Source organism: Lygodium microphyllum, chromosome 12 (genome assembly GCF_053477565.2).
Source record: "Lygodium microphyllum isolate KBCC chromosome 12, Lygodium_microphyllum_v1.1.10, whole genome shotgun sequence".
NCBI lineage: Eukaryota > Viridiplantae > Streptophyta > Polypodiopsida > Schizaeales > Lygodiaceae > Lygodium > Lygodium microphyllum.
In genome coordinates, this window is record NC_141146.1 from 92,682,883 (window position 1) to 92,704,908 (window position 22,026).

Genomic DNA, 22,026 nt, shown 5'->3' on the forward strand with positions numbered 1-22,026 from the left:
TGCTCTCTGTTATTTCACAGGCACTGCACCTTACAAGAAAGTTTTGACTCATGGATTTGTTCTGGATGAGAAGGGATCGAAGATGAGCAAATCTCTTGGAAATGTTGTTGATCCCCAGTTAGTCATTGAAGGGGGGAAAAATCAAAAGGTGGTTGTTCGTTTTGGGTTTTATGGGGGGAGGGTTGTAGTGTCTGTGGTTTCAGGGGTCCTTTTTTATTATTGGGCGGGGGGGTGTAGTGTCTGTGGTTTCAAGGGCCCTTTTTCATTTTTCTTGTATTTTATACAGGAATCCCCTGGTTATGGGGCAGATGTACTACGCTTATGGGTTGCAAGTGTAGATTACACTGGAGATGTGTTGATTGGTGAACAAATTTTGAAGCAAATGTCAGACATATACCGGAAATTAAGGATGACTTTACGCTATCTTCTATCAAATCTTCACGACTTCTGTGTATGTTTCTTTCTTTTTTCTTCTGTATGAATTTCACTCAATAGAGGTCAGTTCAGCATTGCTAATTGATTGGATGTTCAGTAATATAATAAATGTTTCTGATTAATTGTTTTAGAGTTCTTTGTACTATAATACCTCTTACTGCTGCTCATCACTTCCATGACTCCGTCGGTCAAAATCTGGCCCTCTGCATGTTTCTCGGGTCTGGTGTGCACTTGCATCCTTTGCTAAATCCCTGCCCCCTCTGCCTCTCTCTCTTCTTCCATTTCCCATCCACTTTTCATTTGGCTGCGTGTACATGATCACTCTTGGAAATCCTACCACATTCAATATACTGCATTCTTGTTCCACAAGTAACAAAGTTGTACAAGTTAGTAGGTTATGATTTGTTTCTACTTGTTGAATAGGTAAGGGAACTATCCATCAAAGGTGGTTGTTAGTGCCATGGATATAAAAGGAAAATATCAGTTTTGATGGAAATGGAAGAAGAGAGAGAGGCAGAGGGGGCAGGGATTTAGCAAAGGATGCAAGTGCACACCAGACCCGAGAAACATGCAGAGGGCCAGATTTTGACCGACGGAGTCATGGAAGTGATGAGCAGCAGTAAGAGGTATTATAGGTCTGGTGTGCACTTGCATCCTTTGCTAAATCCCTGCCCCCTCTGCCTCTCTCTCTTCTTCCATTTCCCATCCACTTTTCATTTAGCTGCGTGTACATGTATCACTCTCGGAAATCCTACCACATTCAATATACTGCATTCTTGTTCCACAAGTAACAAAGTTGTACAAGTTAGTAGGTTATGATTTGTTTCTACTTGTTGAATAGGTAAGGGAACTATCCATCAAAGGTGGTTGTTAGTGCCATGGATATAAAAGGAAAATATCAGTTTTGATGGAGTAATGGGGGGACTGTGATAGACAGACCTCCAAACACAGCATCTAAGACAGAGAGAAGCCACGATTATTGCTAAAAATAGTTCAGTCTTAGATGGAATGGAGAGAGACATCAGTAAGACTTAATTTGTGAATGCATAAGAGACTGTTCTTGGCTGCTTTGACCTGGAATAATTTGAAACATTCATGTGCGATGTCTCTTCATTAACATTGGCTCTTGGGCCGTGTTGGTGGAAGGGATAAATTTCTGTGGACTTCAGCTCGCTGCAGCATTATTTCAAAGTTGAACAATGCTATCCTGAAATTTCATAAGTATGGCTAGGTTTCCAAAGCCTCTAGATGGTTTGGAGTGATAACTTCAGTACTATGACTGTGGCTTATGCATTCAGAAATGCATGCATACAGCTGCAGAATCAACCTTTGCTATACTGCTTTTTCTGATTGATGCCTGTATTTTTGTCAGAAATACATACTAATGAATGGCCATCCTTAGACAGAAGCTGAAAATGTTGCTGCAAGTGCTAGAGTTCTGTGTGATGTGGTCATTAATTGTTTCTTTCTAACTGTTGCAGCTTGCAGAACATAGAACAAGCCCTTGAGTCATTAAAGTGGTATTGACCACAAGATTTTACATGTGACAACTCTTTGCTGACTTTGATCATGATGGTATCATTCCATTTTTCGTTTTTTCCAGCCAGAAGAGGATACCCTGGCCTATGAAAGTCTTCCTATGATTGATAAGTATGCATTGTTCCAGCTTGGAGTTGTGATGGAAGGGATTAAGGATAGCTTTGATTGCTACCAGTTTTACAAGTTTTATCAGGTAATGGCACTGTCAATTCTCGTTTTAAACACTAGCTCTTGATAAACAATTGTCTGTTAACATGTTAAATGCCTGGCAGTTAGTTCAACGGTTTGCTGTGGTGGATCTTTCAAACTTCTATTTTGATGCAGCAAAAGATCGGCTTTATGTGGGGTACATATGCTTTACTTATGACCTTTCAGAGGCATATACCTTTATCATGATGTATCATATACTGTTTTATCTGCAGTGGAAAAAAAAGCTTTACGAGACAGAGTTGCCAAACCGTACTTGCCGCCCACTTGTTGTGTCTAGTCCGTGCAATTGCTCCAGTTTTACCACATTTGGCAGAGGATGCATGGCAACATTTACCTTTTGAGGTTTTCACTAAGGCTGGATCAAAGATAGATAATGTTTTTGAAGCAGGGTGGCCTGAAGTAGAGACAAGCTGGAAGTCAATGGTACCTGAGGATGTCTACTTCTGGAAAACTCTTCTTCAGGTTTAAGCCATCCCTATGTATCTCTTGACTTCTATTGCCTATAGGGTGACTACTGTTTTCTCACTTGAAATACACATTTCCGTTCTCAAGGGGACGGAGCAAAATATCTTTTGGTAGAAATTTAAAGAAAAAAGAGAGAGACACAAGATAGAAGGTATGTGTCCACATTAGGGTTTAAGAGGCAGTGGCCAGTCTATTGGTATGCCCCTCTTAAGTATCATCTCAGACATCTTTGTGTTGGTTCTATTAAGAAATAGTAAGGTTTGTTAGAAAAAACACAGGGCGTACGGCAAAGATTGTGACAAAGAAAAACTCGAAAACATAGAAGAACAATGAAGAACGATGAACTCTGATAATACTGAATGAGTCATGCCAAGACAATGCAGCTGAGCTTGCAAATGATTGCATTGCCCTAGCTTTTTAGGCAGTAGCACTTGGAAGGAATCTGCACTATGAAGGGAGTGAAATTTAGTCCTTCGGGAAGAGGTGTCAATGACAAGGAAAAGAGCTGCTCTATGGAGGGAGTGAAATGCAATTTCTTTGGTAGAGGTGTTAATGATGAGGAAAAGAGCTAGGGATGTGCATTGTGAAGGGAGTGAAATGCAATCCTTTGGCCAGAGGTGTTGATGCGACGAGGAAAGGAGCTATCTATTGAGAGAAGGAAATGCAGTCCTTTTGGGCAGAGATGTTGATGTGATGAGGAAAAGAGCTACTCCATGGAGGGAGTGAAATGTAGTCCTCCTAGTGGTGGAATGTCAGAGCAGACTCTGGACAATGGAGGACAGCATTAGAGGGGGGGAAACACAGTCCTTAGGAGCTGTTGAGATGAAGAATCTGCTGAGTTCTCTATGAGATAATGGCTGTTGTCAAGGTGACTGTTGGGCAGCCAACTGGAGAAGAAAATGCAAGAATGTCTGATAAAGATCTCTCCATGCAAGTGGCTGCAGATAGGCGACTACTGGGCAGCCCTTCAAGAGAGAAGAACACGAAAACTCAGGCGTGTGATATCACGCTGATGAAGAGGGTGTAGACTGTTGTAGATGGCTTGAATCTGCTGCAACCATAGCCTCCAAAATGTGGTTGATGGCTAGGAAGTATTGCTTGAGTGCTAGGGTCATAGTAGAAGCTGGAAATGCACAATGAAGGTGAAGACGATCTGCTGTGCCAATCCAAGCATGAGTGAAACAAGCAAATACAGCAGTGAAAATAATGATGAATAGGTCACCAGGCTGTGTGAACTCAAAATGCTGCAATCTGGAGTGGTTCAGACTGATGACAATGTGAAGAAGTCCCGCATAGTGAAGTCGCGCGTTGGAATGGTGTCATGATCAACTGGACAGCACCATGAATTGAGAAGGGGTGCGGATAGAGGGCTAAGGCTGAAACTGTGATGGAGTGAATGAATGGGGGTTTGATTAAAAATGAATGTGAGAGTGTTGGGGGGTGTATGGACAATAATGTTCATGCACTATTTCTAGACACGAGTCACTAATTTGACTAGGTGGGCTCCCACGTTATCTCGGTATGTGCTCGAAGACTAAGAAATAATACAAATGAGGCCTTTTTTGGTTTGTGTATGAAGACCAAAATCGAAAGTAATGTAATACAATGCACTTAATGACTTTGGTATCTCTACACTCTCTCTTAGGCCCAAAACAGTGCTCTTAAGAGGAGTGACGTAGACCCCCCTCACTTAGTAGGACTTTTAAATGTGCCAAAGGTAAAAAATGCACTAGGAACCCCAAAGAAAATGGGGAAAGGTAATTGATGATGAGGGTGAAGCCTTTGGTATCTCTACACCCTCTCTTAGGCCCAAAACAATGCTCTTAAGAGGAGTGACGTAGACACTCTTCACTCTGTAGGACTTTTAAATGTGCCAAATGTTAAAAATGCAATAGGAACCCCAAAGAAAATGGGGAAAGGTAATTGATGATGAGGGTGATACCTATAAGCCAAGAATGCCACTTGAAAGGAAACTTGTTAGAAAGGTGTGCTTGGTCTTGGGCATTGAGAGTGAGGACATTATCCCCATCTATATTTTGGACAAGATGTAAAGGCACAACCATCAAGTCATGGCGGAAACATCCAAGGCCTTGACTTAGGTAGAACTTTAGATCCTTGGTGGTGGTGTTGAAAGAGAAGAAGGATGAAAAGCATGGCCCTGGCCAAGGTGCATGGATGGTTGTGATGTGGAAGGGAAAATCACAATCACGTGATGAATGATGAGAATAGAAAGTGATCCTTGAAATTGGAGGGATAGGATCCCCCTTTGAATAGGGAATCTAGAGACTAATGAATCACGACTTACGATGCCAAAGAAGGTAGTTGAGGTTGCAATTGAAAAGGCGAGACCTCTCCTAGAGGTGGCATCCCAAAACTTAGTAGAAGAGGGATGGGAAGGAGGGAAGGGGTATCACACACAATCTCCTCAATGCCCGCATGAAAGTGAGTGTTTGTGGAGTCATACGAGGGAGGAGTAGGGATGTGCAGCTCTTGTGGAGAGGTGGGTGACAACCTTTGTCTTTGAAGGGAGCATAGTGTGGAGTAGCGGGCTATGGAAGCCATTGGACCAAAAAGTGGGTGGGGGAAACCTTCTGTAGCGCATTGTGGTTGTCTTTAGGAGGGCTTATCACGTTGTAAAGTATTAGAACCTCTTTTTGCTCGCAAGGGCTTAGTGCGCAGTGTTTGAGCTCAGCTCCATTATATTATTATTATGATTTAGTGTTCATCATCCTTCATTCTCATACACTGTGTTTCACGGTGCAAACCCTACAATTTTTCAACATGGTATCACAGCAATGGTGCTCAGAGCTAAAGGTCCTTGTTCTTCATTGAGGTGAAGAAAGGTGGTGCAATCAGCAACACATTCCGGTCTCTTATTATTTTTGTTGCACCATTGAGGGATACCATTATCTTTGTCCCCCTGCCACCCTCCCTTTGCAAATTTGACACCTTGGTGCTATGGCTTTTCCAAAGGTGAAAGGATGGACTAGGTGCTCCTCCAAAGTATATACATCTACATCTCAGCACTCCTTGATAGCTCAAGAGGTGTGGAGGAGAGCCCATAGGATGGTCTAATGGCACAATTGAGACTATCTAGCAACTTGGGGAGCAGTAGTTTGGGCTCATAAATAGAGACCCAATATCTAGATATGTGGACTTTTAGGGGAGCTACTCATTTCTCATTGTTGGCCTTCAATTTAGCAAGATTTTCAGATCAGATTACTTGCAAACATTGTGGACTGAGGGGCATTATCACACATAGGAGTTGATTGCTAGCATCATGTTTGTTGCACGTGGGCTGCAAGGTGTAGTTATGCCACTTACTGTTTGGATATCTCCACTACAGAGACTTGCTACACTATCTAGAATCTGGACAAAGACTATTTGTGCTCTGCAAAAGATGGGAGACATTGTAGGGCAAGTTTGAGCGAACTAGGAAAGATGCTTTTCTGTGAACATAGGACTTTGGCACCTTCTTTCACTGCACTACACATGGTTGAGTGATAGGATTTTCTTTTCTTGGAAAAGGCTATGGGATTTCTTCCAAGGTGTTATTGATAGAAATTTCTTTTCTTGTCAAAGAAGGTTCTGCCCATCTTTTTCATGTTCTTGCACTCACCAATCCACCAGAGGCTCATGGCACCAACCTTTTCTTTGGAGGTGGAAGGTCAAGGCCAATCCTTGACCTGAACAACATGTGGGAGTTCATTACCTAGCCATGCTGCCATTTCCTACCTTGCCACATCTAACAACAATTGCAAGTCTCTTGACATTCCATCCTTTTCAAATCCATCAAATGGTCATTTGAGCATTTCTATTGTTTTAATCATATTCATCATGTTTTAATTCACATAAAGTTGCTTGTCTTAAATGGAAGGTCCATTTACTGGAAACTGCGCAATCAGACAGAGGACTAGTGTTGTAGAAGTATCCCTAACTTCGACTAACAAAGAAATTTGATGCTACCAAGGAGGACCCTATAGCTGATGCATCAGATACAGAATTGCTTTTGTCCACACTTGTAATGTTTATGGGGACAAGATTGGCTTCTTCATAACTTGCACATTTTGAGGTTACTGATCACATGGCTTACAACCCTTGGACTTGCATTACAAAAGGAGATCTTGTGAAGACAACTCGGCAAATCAAGTGTGCAATGAAGCAACTCCTTGAATAACAAATGAATGCTCAGCTCTATATGATGAATGAAATGATAAATGAAAATGTACACTGAAGTTGGCAATGATGTAACAAGTACAATAGACCGATATGGAGGTGTAGAGTAAGATACAACGTTATACAAGGAGTGGTAGTGAAGGTGCCAACTGTTGTAAAAGGCAGAACATGGGTGAAGACTTGAAGTAGAGGGTGGTAACAGGGCCAGAGGGGGGTTGAGACTTCGACTTGGGGCTGCATGGTGCTGAAGGTAGAGTTTCTTTATGCTGCAAACAGTGGGAGTGGAGTGTATTGTAAAAGGTGAGCAGCCAACCAGCACTTGGGATTACAGGTACTGGATTGCAAGGAACAATGTGTTTGGGTGCTGACGACAATGGAAAATCTGCATATTAGAACTGGGTGGCCATATAAGCAGCAGTAATTGCTTATATGGCGGCAATAGTTGCCATACAAGCATCTGTAGTTGCAGTTTCACCAGTGGGCAGCTCTGAGGGCTGTGTCAAATCTGCCTCTTGCCTGGCAGTCTGACAAAGCAACAGTTTGGGGAGAGCAGATGATGACGTGGCAGTCCTGGGCAGGTTGGTTGGATCAAATGGATAGCTCAATCGACAAGAAGTGGATTAGAGAGTGAGAGTGAGAGTAGACACACAAAGAAGTGTGCAAGAATATCTTCACTGAATGAATCACAAGAATGATAATACAAGTTACAACCCTAAGGTTATATAGACCTATACAATGAAGTGTGTTCACGTGGGGAAAAAACCCCTCCCACGCAAGAGGGTAAGAAGTACCCATGGATAGGGTGCATTCCTCGGAGTGAATACCCCCCTCAATAATATCAAACTGATTACCAGGATAGTAGTGCAAATGGCCAAGTTCTGTCAAAGCAAATGTTTGCTGTAAATCAGCCTTAAACGCTGAAATTTTTGGCTCATCAGCATTAGTCAAGGGCATAGCATCAACGTACAGGTTTAAAATCAGGAGAACATGCCCATCTTATCTAATGTCGAGGGTTCTCTCAGTAAGGCTGTTCTTAAGGCGTAGGCCGATCAAGTAAAAATGATCTTCTCGTACCATGCTCGATGTGCTTGCTTCAGACCATACAAGGCTTTCTGAAACGGTAGACTTTCTTTTCCATACCCTCCTTTACAAACCTTGGTGGTTGAGTGGCATAGACCTCAATTCAAGTCACCATGTAAGAAAATAGTCTAAATGTCAAGCTAATATGCATTTCAGCCATGATGTGCAGCCAAAGCAATGACTATATGAATGGTCCTCATACATGACATGGGTGCAAAGGTCTCTTCGCAATCTAAGCATAACCCTTTGCTAAGTATTGTTATCTTCAATGCTTTGCAACTCTGATTGCATAGCATCTAGCCAATGTGTATCCTCCAAAGCATCCTGGACACACAAAGAGGATCTTCACCACAAGTAGTGGCCAATGAAGCACTGTCTGTAAAGTTCCTTGATGTGCGACCAAAAGCTGCTATAGTGTGCCTTGGAAGACAGGTATCTTGTTTGTTGTCGTGTAAGGTATCTAACAACCATCTATGCATTGCCTTTGCTTTCGGAATAGCAGCTCTCCCAAACTGAGCATGCCATAACTCAGTAGAATATAGGCGAAAGCATCCACAACTGTAGCATTTGAAGGAGGATGCTTATCATAAACATCAAGTCTATACAAGCTACACCATAGAGTATCAGTGATGACAATCACATCATCATCATGTGTGGTTAAGGAACACACATGGCCCAACAAAGACAACTTCAAAGCCACTAGTGTGTGTGTATGTATGTGTGTGTGTATATATATAACATCCTTTAAGGTGAAAAATTCCCATTCATTGCATTGATAAGGATTTTCATAATGCCTTTGACTGTATAAGTAGCATTATTGACACATCTGATAGTGCCCCCTTATGTAGCATCAACGAAAGAAATAAAAAGATGCTTGCATGAGATAATGTGTGTGCTAGTTTCAAAAGCATATGAATTGAAAGTTTCTACAAGGTGAGTTGCAACCTCTTTTCCACTGCTAGGAGCACTAGATGTAGTAGTTGTAATAGCCAACGAGGATTTTTTATTCTTTTATTTTGCAGCCTTGTGCTTGCGGCACTCAGAGATCTCATGCCATGGCTTGCAGCAATAGTTGCATCTCCTCTTTTTCTGCTTGTCCTGATGACGGCGAGTGTTAGATTACGGGAACAGATTTCTTGAGACTGATGGAAGCACGAGTGTTCTTCACCTCCCAGCCACGCCTAGATAAGTACTGGCCCTCAAGCTTATCTCTTTGCCAGCCGTCAACTTGCTGGAGTCCTACTATTTCTGGACTCCCTTAACCTCTAGGCTCCCCTTAACCCCGTTCGGGCGCCCAAGAGCTCGGACGGTCTTTCTCGTGCATGTTCCCCTAAATTTACCTTAATGTAACATTAAATATTCCTTTTAATGTCACATTCCACACTTATGACCTTAATGTGACATTAAATATTACTTTTAATGTCACATTAATGTCACATTTCCTTCCCCTTAAGAATTGGTTTCGTCCTCGAAAACGATACTTGGAAGGTCTAACTGTAAATCGGGAAACCTTTTCTTTAAAATACTTACTCGCTCCCATGTTGAGCTTTCTTCTGAACAATCTTTCCACTTAACCAAACATTCTTGATAAATAGTATTCCTCGTTCGTCTATTACGAACATTTAATATTTTTTCTGGTTCATGTGGATTAGATTGGTCATAGAATAACTCCTCAATATCATCATTTAAGATTAGATTATCCAAATCACCCAGCTTCTTCCTTAATTTGCTTACATGAAAAACTGGATGTATTTTACTACCAGCAGGTAGTTGGAGCTTGTAAGCCAATTCTCCCACCCTTTTAAGTATTATGAAAGGACCACAATACCTTGGTGAAAGCTTTGGACAATGTCCCTTTTTCATAGTTTTAGTTTGTTCAGGCACCTTAAGATAGACCAATTCTCCTTCTTCAAAGGAGATGTCTCTTCGGTGAGGATCTGCATATGCTCTAGCTCGACTTTGAGCCTTCTTAATATTTTCTTGAGCAAATTTTAACATACTATTTATATCCTCCAAAAAGTCTTCAGCTGCCTGAACTTTTTCCTTATGCAGTCCTACTGCAAAAGGAGCTCTGGGCTGAAACCCATACATCAACATAAATGGACTATATCCAGTGGAAGAGTGTTTGGCACTGTTATATGCAAACTCTGCTATTGGTAAATACTCTTCCCAATTAGTTTGCCTTTTGCTTACATATGCCCTAAGCATATCTTCAAGAATTTGGTTAACCCTTTCAGTTTGCCCATCTGTTTGCGGATGATCCGCCGTACTCATGCTAAGTTTAGTATCCAATTTCCTAAATACCGCACGCCAAAAATGGCTATCGAATTTTCTATCCCGATCAGAAATTATATTTGCCGGAAGGCCATACAATCGGTATATGTTCTCTACGAACAATCTAGCCAATTCTGGTGTTTTAACATCAGTTGAAGTTGGAATAAACCTAGCCATTTTGGTTAACCTATCCACAATTACCCACATAGAGTCGTGCCCCCTCTGTGTTCTAGGTAAAGCAACAATAAAATCCATGGAGATACTCTCCCATTTTCCCGAAGGAATTTCTAATGGATGGAGAAGTCTTCCCATTTTTAATTTTTCAGCTTTATTAACCTGGCATTTATTACATTTGACCACATAGTCAAGGACGTCCTTATTCATTCCAGGCCAATAGAACTGCATTTAATAAGACTATAAGTCTTATTAACTCCTGGATGTCCCGCACTAGGGGTATCATGACACTCAAAGAGTATCTGGCGCCTTATTTCTATATCTTTCGGGACACATACCCTACCCTTGTAGAGTAAATAACCATTATCAATGGTAAAATTCTTCCACTTGAATCCAGTTTGAGCAACCCTTGATGCTCCATTTCCTAGTTGAACATCCTCAGATATTCCTTCCTCAGTAGAAGCACTTTCATTTGGATTCCCATTTTTTTTTGCTTCCCATATGTTGGAATATGCCGGATCAACCTGGCATTTCCCTTTTAAAGATTCAAGCAAGCTGGAAGTGAATTGAGTAAAACTCAATTCATTAATGATGGGCATTCTGCTGAGTGCATCAGCTACTATATTATACTTTCCTTTTCTATATCTTATTTCATAGTCAAACTCTTGGAGGAGTTCGGCCCATCTGGCTTTACGCCCATGTAAATCTGGTTGATCATGAAGCCACTTAATGCTTTCATGATCCGATAAAATCAAAAGTTTGGCACCATACAAATAATGCCTCCATTTCTTCATTGCATGTACTATTGCATACAGCTCCCTCTCATAAACAAAATAATTCTGTTTTGCACGATCTAATTTCTTGCTTTCAAAAGCAACTGGTCGACCTTCTTGTAATAAGACCGCGCCTATTGCCTTGTCACTGGCATCAGCTTCAACCACAAATGGTTTATTGGGATCCACTATTAATAATACTGGAGCTGTAGCAATAGCTACCTTAAGTTTTTGAAAACTTTCATTTTGGTCTGTTCCCTAATTAAAACTTTTCCCTTTCCCTTTAAGTTGGTCTGCCATTGGAACAGCTATTTTGGCATAATCTCGAATGAATCTACGATAAAATCCAAATAAACCTAGGAAGATCTGCAGCTCTTCCAGGTTCCGTGGAGGTGGCCATTCAATAATTGCCCTTACTTTTTCTGGATCCATGTTGATTCTCCTTTCGAGATTATATGCCCTAAATATTTGACCTCTTGTGTAAAGAATTCACATTTAGTTTTCTTCGCATAAAGGGAATGTGTTCCTAACAGTTGGAATACTAATAATAAGTGTTCCAAATGTTCTTCTCTTGATTTACTAAAGATCAAGATATCATCCAAAAAGACTACTACAAAATGTCCTAGATAGGGCCGTAAAACACTATTCATCAGCTTCATAAAGATAGCTGGTGCATTAGTAAGACCAAAAGGCATCACCAAAAAATCATAATGCCCGTATCTAGTACGAAATGCCGTTTTGGAAATATCTTGTGCCTTAATTCTTATTTGGTGATAACCTGATCTTAAGTCTATCTTTGTGAAGAATTTTGCCCCTTGCAATTGATCAAAAAGATCTTCCATTGTGGGCATAGGAAATTTATTCTTCACCGTTATTTTATTAAGTGCTCTATAGTCAACACAAAGTCGCATAGAACCATCTTTTTTCTTTACCAATAAAATTGGTGAAGCCCAAGGTGAATTACTGGGTTGAATAAACCCTTTATCCAGGTAATCCTTAATTTGTCTTTCAACTTCTTGATGCTGTGTTTCACTTAACCTATAAGGTGGTTTAGAAATTGGGTGTGTATCCTTATTTATATCAATTGGGTGATTTATTTCACCCCTATCTGGTGGAAGGCCACTTGGTAAATCAGAAGGAAACACATCTTTAAAATCATCTAACAAACGATTCAATTCATTATTAACATTCAATTCGCAAACATAGGAAAATTGTTGCTTTATATTACAGAAAGTAAAAGTACTCTGTACAGGAAGAGACCATAGCATGTATACCTCACAAACTTCCTTCTTTATCAGCTTCTGAACTTCAGTAGAACACAGCAAAGGATTATCAGATACTTCATGTTCACCTTGAATGACAAAAGTCTTACCATCCCTTTCAAATTCCAGTGTATTATGGTGATAGCTACGTTTTAAGGATGGTTCCAATCCCCATAGCCACTCCCTCCCTAGAGCAATGTCAGCTCTTTCCATGTTCATTATTTGGAAATCAAGCTTATCTTTATATCCTTGAATCTCGATTTCCAAATTGGATACCATTGTATCCCATATTTTATTGTCTTGGCCTTGCATCATACGCACAACGTATTGATGCTCACTGTTTTGTTGGGGAAGTTTCAATTTTTTGACAAGTGCATAATTTATAAAATTATGTGTGGCAGAGTTATCAATCATGACTCTAACCTGTTTTCCAGCTATCAATCCATGTACTCTAAGTAAATCATGTGGCCCAAAGGTAGGCTACCACAAAGAAGTTGACATACAACACTTATGTTGTACATCCATGTGCAAGACCTCTAAAGATTTATACTTTTCATGGCCCTTTAATTCTAAGGTCTGCACTACATGGATTTGTTTTTCTTTTCCCTTGCCCTTGTCCTTTTCTTTGTCTTCCCCCTTTTTCTTTTGAGGGCAATTCCAAGCAGCATGGTTAGGGGATAGGCAATTAAAACACAATTTTTGTTTTTTGGCCTTATCAAAGTCATCAGGACTTAGCTTTGGCCTCATATATGGTTTCTTTTCAAAAGGTTGTTTTTTACCCTTGAAAAATGGCATTTTTCTTTTAAATTTGCCCACAAATTTTGAGGTTTCTAATTCCTTAGACTTGGGCTTCATATCAGTGAGACTGGTGAGTGTATCTGGACGCGTACTATCTTCATAAATTAATGCAAATTTAATTGCCTCTTCAAGCGTCTTAGGTAAACTCCGCTTTACTTCCTTCTTACAGGCTTTATCCAGTCCCCTAATGAATCCTCTTGTTTTTTGAATTCATCAATTCCTTCGAGTTTGAGGATTATCTCACGATATTTCTCCAGATATGTCAGTAGGGGCCGTCCCTTTTGTCTGACGTAATCCCAATCTTCCCAGTTTCTTTCCATTTCATTTTCAGGAAGAAATTCTTTTAAAAAGACAGATTCAAATTGAGCCCAAGTTTCAGGTATTTTATTCGCCTCCTTTAAGTTCGCCACCACTTATATGCTTTGGGGCCCAAAGTTAAACTGGCCTCCAATGCTTGGAGATGTGGTGGGGTGTTTTTTAATTGATGTAAATCTTCCCATTTTTGGAGGAAATTAAAGACTGTATCTTTATTCCTATCTTTTTCCTCCCCGTAAAATTGAGGTGGTTTCATATCCTTTAAAACCGGATTATCCCTCAATTTATGGTAGGTTTGGGGTTCGTTAGGATCTCGCATAGTCACATCTAAATCTTTCGATGAAGATGGGACATCCGAGATTTCTATCTTATTCTTATCTCTTTCCAACAATAAAGTTAGTTGAGATTTTATTTCAGTAAGTGTTTGAGTTAAAAACTCCATTTGAACCCCCTGAGTTTGCACACGAGCAGAAAGATCATCAAATTGCTCTCTCGTGGCAAAAAATTCTTCCCATTGTTCTTCTTGTATGTCTGGTTCATGGGGATCTGCCATAGGTTGATCCCCGGAACTAGAACTTTCCATTACCCTTTCTTTCCCTTTTTCTGCCATTAATACACTGGAATTGGAAAGCAAAAATAAGAAATTTGCATACAAGATAAAATACTTCCTTGATTTTAATGGCAGACTGTGACTTCAGTTGTATGAAGGCTGTAGCTTCAGTTGTATATGAAGTTTTCTGCCTGTCTCACAGCAGTCGCAGTCTTATCCGCCTCAGGAGTAGTCCTATCCGTCAACAGTAATCTGATACTGGCAGCTCCACTTCTGATCTGTTTCTCGCGGCTGCTGGCAGCTTCACATCTGAGCTGGTTGGTCCTCACGGATGCTGGCGGCTGCACGCCTGGTCTGGTTGGTCTTCGCGCTGGTCTTTACGTTTTTTTTAAAAAAAATTTCTCTGCCCGTTTCTGCCCGTAACGTTTTCTGCCACGGGTCCCGTAACGTTAGACCAATGATAAATGTCACTTACGTGACGTGGCGCTGCACTTCTAATGTGACGAGTCTTCTCCGTTTTCTTCACGGCTTCGTCAATTCTCACGCGACGGGACAGGGCAGAAGTGACGGCACGTGACGGGACAGGGCAGATGACACGCTTTCACTCGCGACGGAACAGGACACTTCCGACTGATGGCCCGCTTCTTGACTGACGGCCTGACAGATTCTTGTTTGATCAGAAACATAGGCTCTGATACCAATGTTAGATTACGGGAACAGATTTCTTGAGACTGATGGAAGCACGAGTGTTCTTCACCTCCCAGCCACGCCTAGATAAGTGCTGGCCCTCAAGCTTATCTCTTTGCCAGCCGTCAACTTGCTGGAGTCCTACTATTTCTGGACTCCCTTAACCTCTAGGCTCCCCTTAACCCCGTTCGGGCGCCCAAGAGCCCGGACGGTCTTTCTCGTGCATGTTCCCCTAAATTTACCTTAATGTAACATTAAATATTCCTTTTAATGTCACATTCCACACTTATGACCTTAATGTGACATTAAATATTACTTTTAATGTCACATTAATGTCACAGCGAGTTATTCTTGTTCTTTTAATGGTTGGATGAAAAACTTGATGACTTTCCTAGGTCTCTATGATGAGAGGAAGCAAAGGCATGATCATTCGAGTCAGTAGTAGCAGAGTGGTTAAGATGACCTTGCTCACCCTACATTAGAAGTGTAGTCAACTCATCAAGAGAATATTAATGCTTGTTGCCTTGAGAAATTAGCCGTAAGGTGGTAGCTAAAACCAGCCTTCCCTCTTGAAGAGGGTGGTAATTCCTTGATTAAGCACTTAATTACAGCAATCAACAAATAAACATAAATTGAAATGCACAATTTACCAAAAAAATCTTGGACATTAGACACCTTGTTGGTCCCAAAACTAGTGCCCCTTTCGGTATTTCTTTAACTTTGATTGCTAATGGAATGAGTACAAGCTGAGATACCACAATCTCCTTTGTTGTTCCAAAAGCCCCTTGCTATAATAACAACCATCAAGCAAATTGGGCAATTTGTGCCTTCATTTTCACCTAGGACTTGCTTTAACTGGACCCCAACTGTCTAAATATTGCCCCAAATTTACAATGGATGGTTGGGCATCTGAAATCCTTAACAATACAACAAATTGCAGGTGCTGACTTCAGTGTACGATGCCTTATCCTATTGGCATGAGTTCTAAGGTGGTTGCTAAACCCTGATTTTTGCAGAAATTTAGGGTTTACAGTAGAGATCTCTCTGCTGTCCACCGCCAAATTTTATTTGTGAGAAAACCCTAAAATCTATCTGCTGCTTGCTCTAATTTGCATTTAATGTAGTCATCTAGTGCCACGCACCTCCAAAATGCTGTCACCTGATCAACAATGTTGCTACCAATCCTTGGAAAGTGTCTCCTTGCTATTCCTTGCCTATTGAGGCCTCCAGATGGCTGTCTTATGTAGTAAATCACTCTTCTTTGATCAGAAAAGGGACCAACAGCTCCCTCTCTCTCTCTTCCTCCTCCTCCCCCCCCCCCCCCCCTCCCAAGCTGCAAACTAATTGAATGGTTGAGATCCAGCCCCCAAGAATGTTTTCTTAGTTTGCTTTTGCGGAATATTGAGTCTCTTGATAATAAGAGTGATCAAAGAGGTGCTTGAGCTAAAAGTGGCAACAAATCACTTGAACTAGAAGGATCGGCACCTATGGGTTCATGAGGGCGTGCTGGCCGTACCTCTGATTCCATTACAACTCCCCAAAAGCCTTTTGCAACCAATACGTGCTTCATGTTTGACCAAGTGGAATAGTTGGTATCACCCAACTTGTCATCAACAGAAAGTATCCCAAAAAACTCATTTTGATTATGCGGTGTCTTTGCATACATTGAATACACAAATGTAGTTGAGGCAATTGCTCAAAGTTGTTTGAAAATAGACAAGGGAGTTGCTGTCCCAACACCTGTGCGCAAAAAAAAGCTAAAAAGTAAAATGAGATGAGGAAGAGCTTACAACATAGTTAAGGGAAATGAGGAAATGGAAATGGCAAGTTTAGAGGGGGGGGAAATGGATATGCCACGTCATCAAGGGGGGAGGGCAGATGTGGGGAGGGGGGGCAAGCTTAGAGCCTAGGTGCTTAGAACTTAGAAATGCAAGTTTCATACTTAAAAACAATGCCTTTTCTAATGTCCAATTGAGAGAGAGAGAGTGTAGAGAGAGAGAGAGAGAGAGAGAGAGAGAGAGAGAGAGAAGAGAGGAGAGAGAGAGAGAGAGAGAGAGAGAGAGAGAGAGAGAGAGAGAGAGAGAGAGAGAGAGAGAGAGAGAGAGAGACTCGGCGCATGGCGTCCTCCCTGTCCGCCGCGTTTTGTCGTGGAGCACTGTCCACATTTACTGCGTCGGGACCATCGCGCCCTCCTACAGCAAGCGTCTGAGCTTCAAGCTATTCGTTACGAGCGTGGCCGTCTCCAGCTCCTTGATCAGAACTCCAGATTTGCGTGAAGACCTGCAGTCCTACACCGGCCATCTCGACTGCAAAAATGTCAGATTGATCAGTGACGACCTGCCTGCAAACACAGACTACCTACCACGCAACTGAGCCGCGCAGAAGAAGAAGACCAAAAGGGTGTCGCCCTGCAACCCTGTGACCTGGCGGCAGGGAGAGAAGGTGGTGGGCGCTGTTCAGGTGTTGACCTGCAGAGAAATTGAAGGGCAGACCTGCGCAGCCCTAAACAACACTGCTGTTCTCAGTTCTGGCACACAGATGTGCAGGTTTTTGACACAGCAGACAGAAATCTGTGGTTCAGCTCATGTGCGGCTTCAGCAGTGAGAGAGACAGGCACACAGAAATTGAGCTCAGCAAGAGAGAGAGAGAGAGAGAGAGAGAGAGAGAGAGAGAGGGGGGGAAGGAGCCCTGACCAGAGAATCGCCAGGATCAAAGGGTGTGCTTGCAGAATACGTCCCTGCACAGGCCGGGACACGACAGTTTAGGGACAGGCAGATAGACATTTTACAAGGACAGATCTGAGCCTAGGAGGCAGCAGATTATTGAAGAGCAGAGACTGTAGACAGTACATCCTGCTGCTGCAGTGAGGGAGCCAGCGAAAGAGAGAAGACAGCAGTATGGCTGGCCTGGATATGGATTTTCTCGACCGGACGGTGGCAGCCCTTGGTCCTGATTCCGATACAGAGGAGCCGGAGGATATGGTGCCATGCACGGAGGAGCCGCCTCCGGGTTCTGAACTGCCGCCTGCCGGCAAACGCTCTAAGCACACTTCAGACGAGCCAATGGGTCCTCAGGACCGTTCCTATGCGCAGGTTGCCTCCGAACCTGTGAATTCGCAGGAAATAGACTGGGAGCATTTGCTGGACTTTGCCAATACTCTGCTTGGCGATTATGTCCAGCATAATAATGAAACCTTCTCTGCTGCGGCTGCGGATGATGTGCTGGAAGCGACAGTGGACCCAAAATCAGTCTTGCGGTCCTTCTCGGTGTTCTATGACCGTGCAGTTATACTTTTTTTCACCGGCAGGATCCCAGTGCTCTCACATATTCGCCAGTGGATGCACCATTTATTGCAAGGGGAGTATGTTGAGGAGATCTTCCTTGGACCTCGCGGCTTTTATGAGGTGCTGTTGAAATCGGAATCGCATCGAGCTGAGCTACTGTCCAAGTTGCCACTATTCTTTGACCGCCGCTTGGTCCATGTGGTACCATGGCGCCCTATGGCTGACTTCCAGCGTCTGCTTCAACGCGAATGCCCGGTGTGGGTGGAAGTGGAAAATTGTCCAGCGGTATATTGGCCATTGTTGAAGGACGCGATGGCGGTTGTGGGCACAGTGCTGGTTCCCCCAAGCCTCAGGGCTATGAACCGAAACCGTTTATGCATGTTATGGGATACGGCCAGGAAAAGGCCTGCGTGGCTTCGCCTCAATTGCTCTGGCATGCATCCTTTGCATTTTCGCCTGAAATGGGGCAATTTTGCCGGACACTGCTTTTCATGTGGTAAATTAGGGCATTTTGTAGCTGAATGCCCGGAACGGCAACTGTCTTCTGAGGAGGCGCAGGTTGTGCAGCCCAAGGATGACATGGTGCTTGATGCCCAGACACAGGAGATCCTTCAGCCACCTACTGTCATGGATAAAGGTAAACAACAGGTCCGAGCTTTGGATTCTCCTAGCTCTGATTGGATTGAGGCACGACAAAAAAAAGGTAAAAAGTTGGACGCAGGCCTGGCAGATCCTGGGCCTCATGTTTCCCCGGATTCCGTGCGCACGTACACGCGCAGGAAAGACATGGTTACCTCACAGCAGGTTGCGCGTACCATGGCCCCGTCAGCCCCCCGTAATCCGTCTTCAAGGAAAGTCTATTCCGAGGGCCCCAAGGGCCCACCTGCTAAGCTGGCGTTTGATGCAAAAGGCAATGTGATTACACCTTGGGATAGGCGTTATCCCCGCCCTGCTCCCAAGGTGGTGGATTTCCCTTCTACCTCTAAAGCAGGTCGCCCGAATTCATTTGCAGTATTGGCTGATTTTCTGGATGAGGGTGTCCTGGATGCCCTCGCGGAAAAGATGCAATCGAGGCAACAGGCGCCTCGTTCCTGACTTTCTTTTTTTGAAAATATATGAAGATTGCCACGTGGAACGTGCGAGGCATTTGCTCTCGCCATAAGCAACATACCATGTGGTCTGTCTTGCATGAGAATCAGTGGGATGTATTATGTGCAGTGGAGCACAAAAGTCATGGTGAGGCAGGAAAGGTTGTGGATTGTCGTGGATTTCGTCTGTTTTATGCAGGGACACATGCTAAGCATTATTCGGGCGTGCTGATGATTGTTCATGAGAAATACCAGCCTGTTCTTGTTAAAAATGATGTGCACGGCCGCTTTCTGGTAATCGAAGTCCTATTTGAAGGCGAGATTTTATGGTTGCTGGGACTTTATGCTCCCAATGATCCCACATCCCGACGGGATCTATGGTCGGCTTTGCAGGGCTCCATGGCACTTGGCCGCAGAGGGTTTTTGATGGGAGATTTCAATGTGTGTGTTGACTCTTCTCAGTCCACCTCAGGGCATTCGGTAATGGATACGCCAGAAAGCCGGGTGTGGAACTCCTTTGCTTTGCACATACTTAAGCAAGATCTTTGGTCGTGGCTTCACCCTTCTGTTTCAGGTTTTACTTTTCATTCTGCACAATATGCAACCACTTGGTCGCGGTTGGACAGAATGTATATCATGCAGGGGGATGATTTTCTTCCCGAGATGCTGGAGATGAAGGTCTTGCAGCAATATGCGTTGTCGGATCATTTTCCCCTCCAGCTTGAGATGCGGGTTCAATCTGTTGCACCTTTTATGCAGTTCCTGGATAAGCTTCCTTTACGCTTCAACTCCTCTTATTTGAAGCATCCAATTTTTCAGGATTATATGCAGCAACTGATTGAGAGGTTCTTATTGGACTTCGCCTTTGAGGGCTTGGCTTCGTTTGCACGCCTGCTCTCTAATGTGCAGCGGGTTGCTCGGCAGTATGGGATTCACACTGCCTCTCTTTGTCGCCGACGTCGACTTGCAGCAGAGGACTTATTGGCCTTGGTCCGTTCCTTGCTCCTGGATTCCCCAGATGATGATTTTCTGCTGTCACTAGAGCGCCGTTTGGCCCATCTTATTCAAGTCTTTAGCTTGAAATCTTATCAGCAGGCCAAGCTGCATAACTTGACTGACACATTGCAAGATAATGCCTGCCAGTCTCATAAGTTCTTTCGCGCCTTGCATGCTTCTCCGGCTCGCGAAAATATGACTCGACTTCAGGACTCGGAAGGTCGCATGGTCACTGATCCGCAGACCATTATCAATATGTGCAGAAATTATTTTATGGATCTTTTTGGTTCTTCTTCCTTGCCGTCTAGCCAGGTTACGCATGCCCGCTCGGTCTTCTATCAGCTGGTCCACCAGCAGGTTCCGTTTGATATGCATGCCTCTTTGGAGGCGGATATTTGCGAAGAGGAGGTTATGGATGTTTTGTTGCACCTGCCTAAGGATAAAAGTCCTGGTTGGGATGGTCTCACTAATGAATTTTTTGAGCACTCAGCCACGCAGTTGGTAAAGCCTTTAGTGGTCATGTTCCAGCAGGTTTGGGAAACAGGGGTCATGCCTTCTTCATGGAAAGAAGGCCTTATCAAACTGATCCCCAAGGTCCCTTCGCCGTCAAAGCTGCAACACTGGAGACCAATTTCGTTGATGGGCGTGATGTATAAAATCTTTTCCAAAGTGCTGGCAAATCGGCTTCACAAGCACCTTCCAGCTCTTGTGCACCCTCTCCAATATGGTTTCATTAAGGGACGCAACATTTTGCACAATATCTTGAATGTGCAAATGGCTATTGATTACGCGAGGCACTCCAATCAGCAAGTGGTCTTGATTCAACTGGACCTGGAACAGGCGTTTAACTGTGTGGACTGGTCTTTCCTTGCAGATCTTATGTCTGCTATGGGCTTTGGGATCCGCATGTCCCGATTGATCTACACCATTAGTACTGAGGCTTCTTCAAGAGTTATGCTTAATGGTGGGGTCACAGAGCCATTTCTCCTTGCACGCTCGCTCAGACAGGGCTGTCCTTTGAGTCCTCTCTTCTTTGCCTTGGCGACTCACCCGGTCCTTTCAATGTTATCCTCCATGGCGGCTTCTGCCCAGCTGGCAGGGTTATCTCTTCCTTTGGGGCAGCACTTCATTAGCCAATCTTTGGCTGATGACTCCTTTATGATTTTGCAAGCGAACAGGGAAAACATTCGCAAGGCATTAGATGTTTGGACGCTCTTTGGTCAAGCTTCTGGTCTTCGCATCAATGCCTTCAAGTCAGCCATTCTCAGTTGCACGGAGCCTGATTTAGAGTCATTAGGCTGGCAGGGCCAGGTGGTTTCTCGTGGCTCAATTGTCAGGCATCTTGGATACCCATTGGGGGTGGATGTACGGCCAAAGGACCTGCTGGAGTGGATTTCACACAAACTGGCCGCGAAGTTTATGTATTGGAAGTCGCAAGCCTGGCCGTTCCATGTCCGCCTCAAAGTGGCTCAGACAATTATGCTACCGATGCTGACGTATTTCCTGCCATTACTGCCATGGACGCCCAGTACTTTGAAGGCTCTCACTCATCCCATTCGTTTCATGCTATGGAAGAAAGATTCACTGCAGGCAGGCATTTCCTGGATTTCATGGTCACATGCATGTACCCCTAAGCGCATGGGTGGTGGAGCTATTTTGGATGCAGAAACTCATATGCTGGCTCTTCGTTGGTCTCTGTTTCGTGCCATGTGTGTGGATCATCACCCGTGGACCATCATAGCCCGTTTTTTTCTTGAGGACAGCGGCCTCCGCCAGGGTAACACATGGCTTCGAGCCTCATGGTGGCATGTCCTTAATGCTGACGCTCGATTTTCCAGTCCCTCGTCCTCTTTGTTACTGCACTTGGTCGGCTCTTGGAAAGTGGTGCTCCAAAAGGCCCGTTGGCATCCAGTAGGGGAC

At 43.4% G+C, this 22,026-nt stretch overlaps 1 protein-coding gene across 2 annotated transcripts in view; it reads left to right on the forward strand.

Annotated features, from left to right (window-relative positions):
• Positions 1 to 22,026, forward strand: part of OVA2 (tRNA synthetase class I (I, L, M and V) family protein) — an 89,429-nt gene that overhangs the window by 61,059 nt on the left and 6,344 nt on the right. The window contains exons 16-20 of one of the 2 annotated variants that reach the window (XM_087689725.1): positions 21 to 148; positions 287 to 451; positions 2,039 to 2,167; positions 2,247 to 2,320; positions 2,397 to 2,646. In XM_087689725.1, the coding sequence (XP_087545851.1) occupies positions 21 to 148; positions 287 to 451; positions 2,039 to 2,167; positions 2,247 to 2,320; positions 2,397 to 2,646 (746 nt within the window). The remainder of the gene's footprint in view (positions 1 to 20; positions 149 to 286; positions 452 to 2,038; positions 2,168 to 2,246; positions 2,321 to 2,396; positions 2,647 to 22,026) is intronic. The other variant, XM_087689726.1, reaches the window with a different exon arrangement.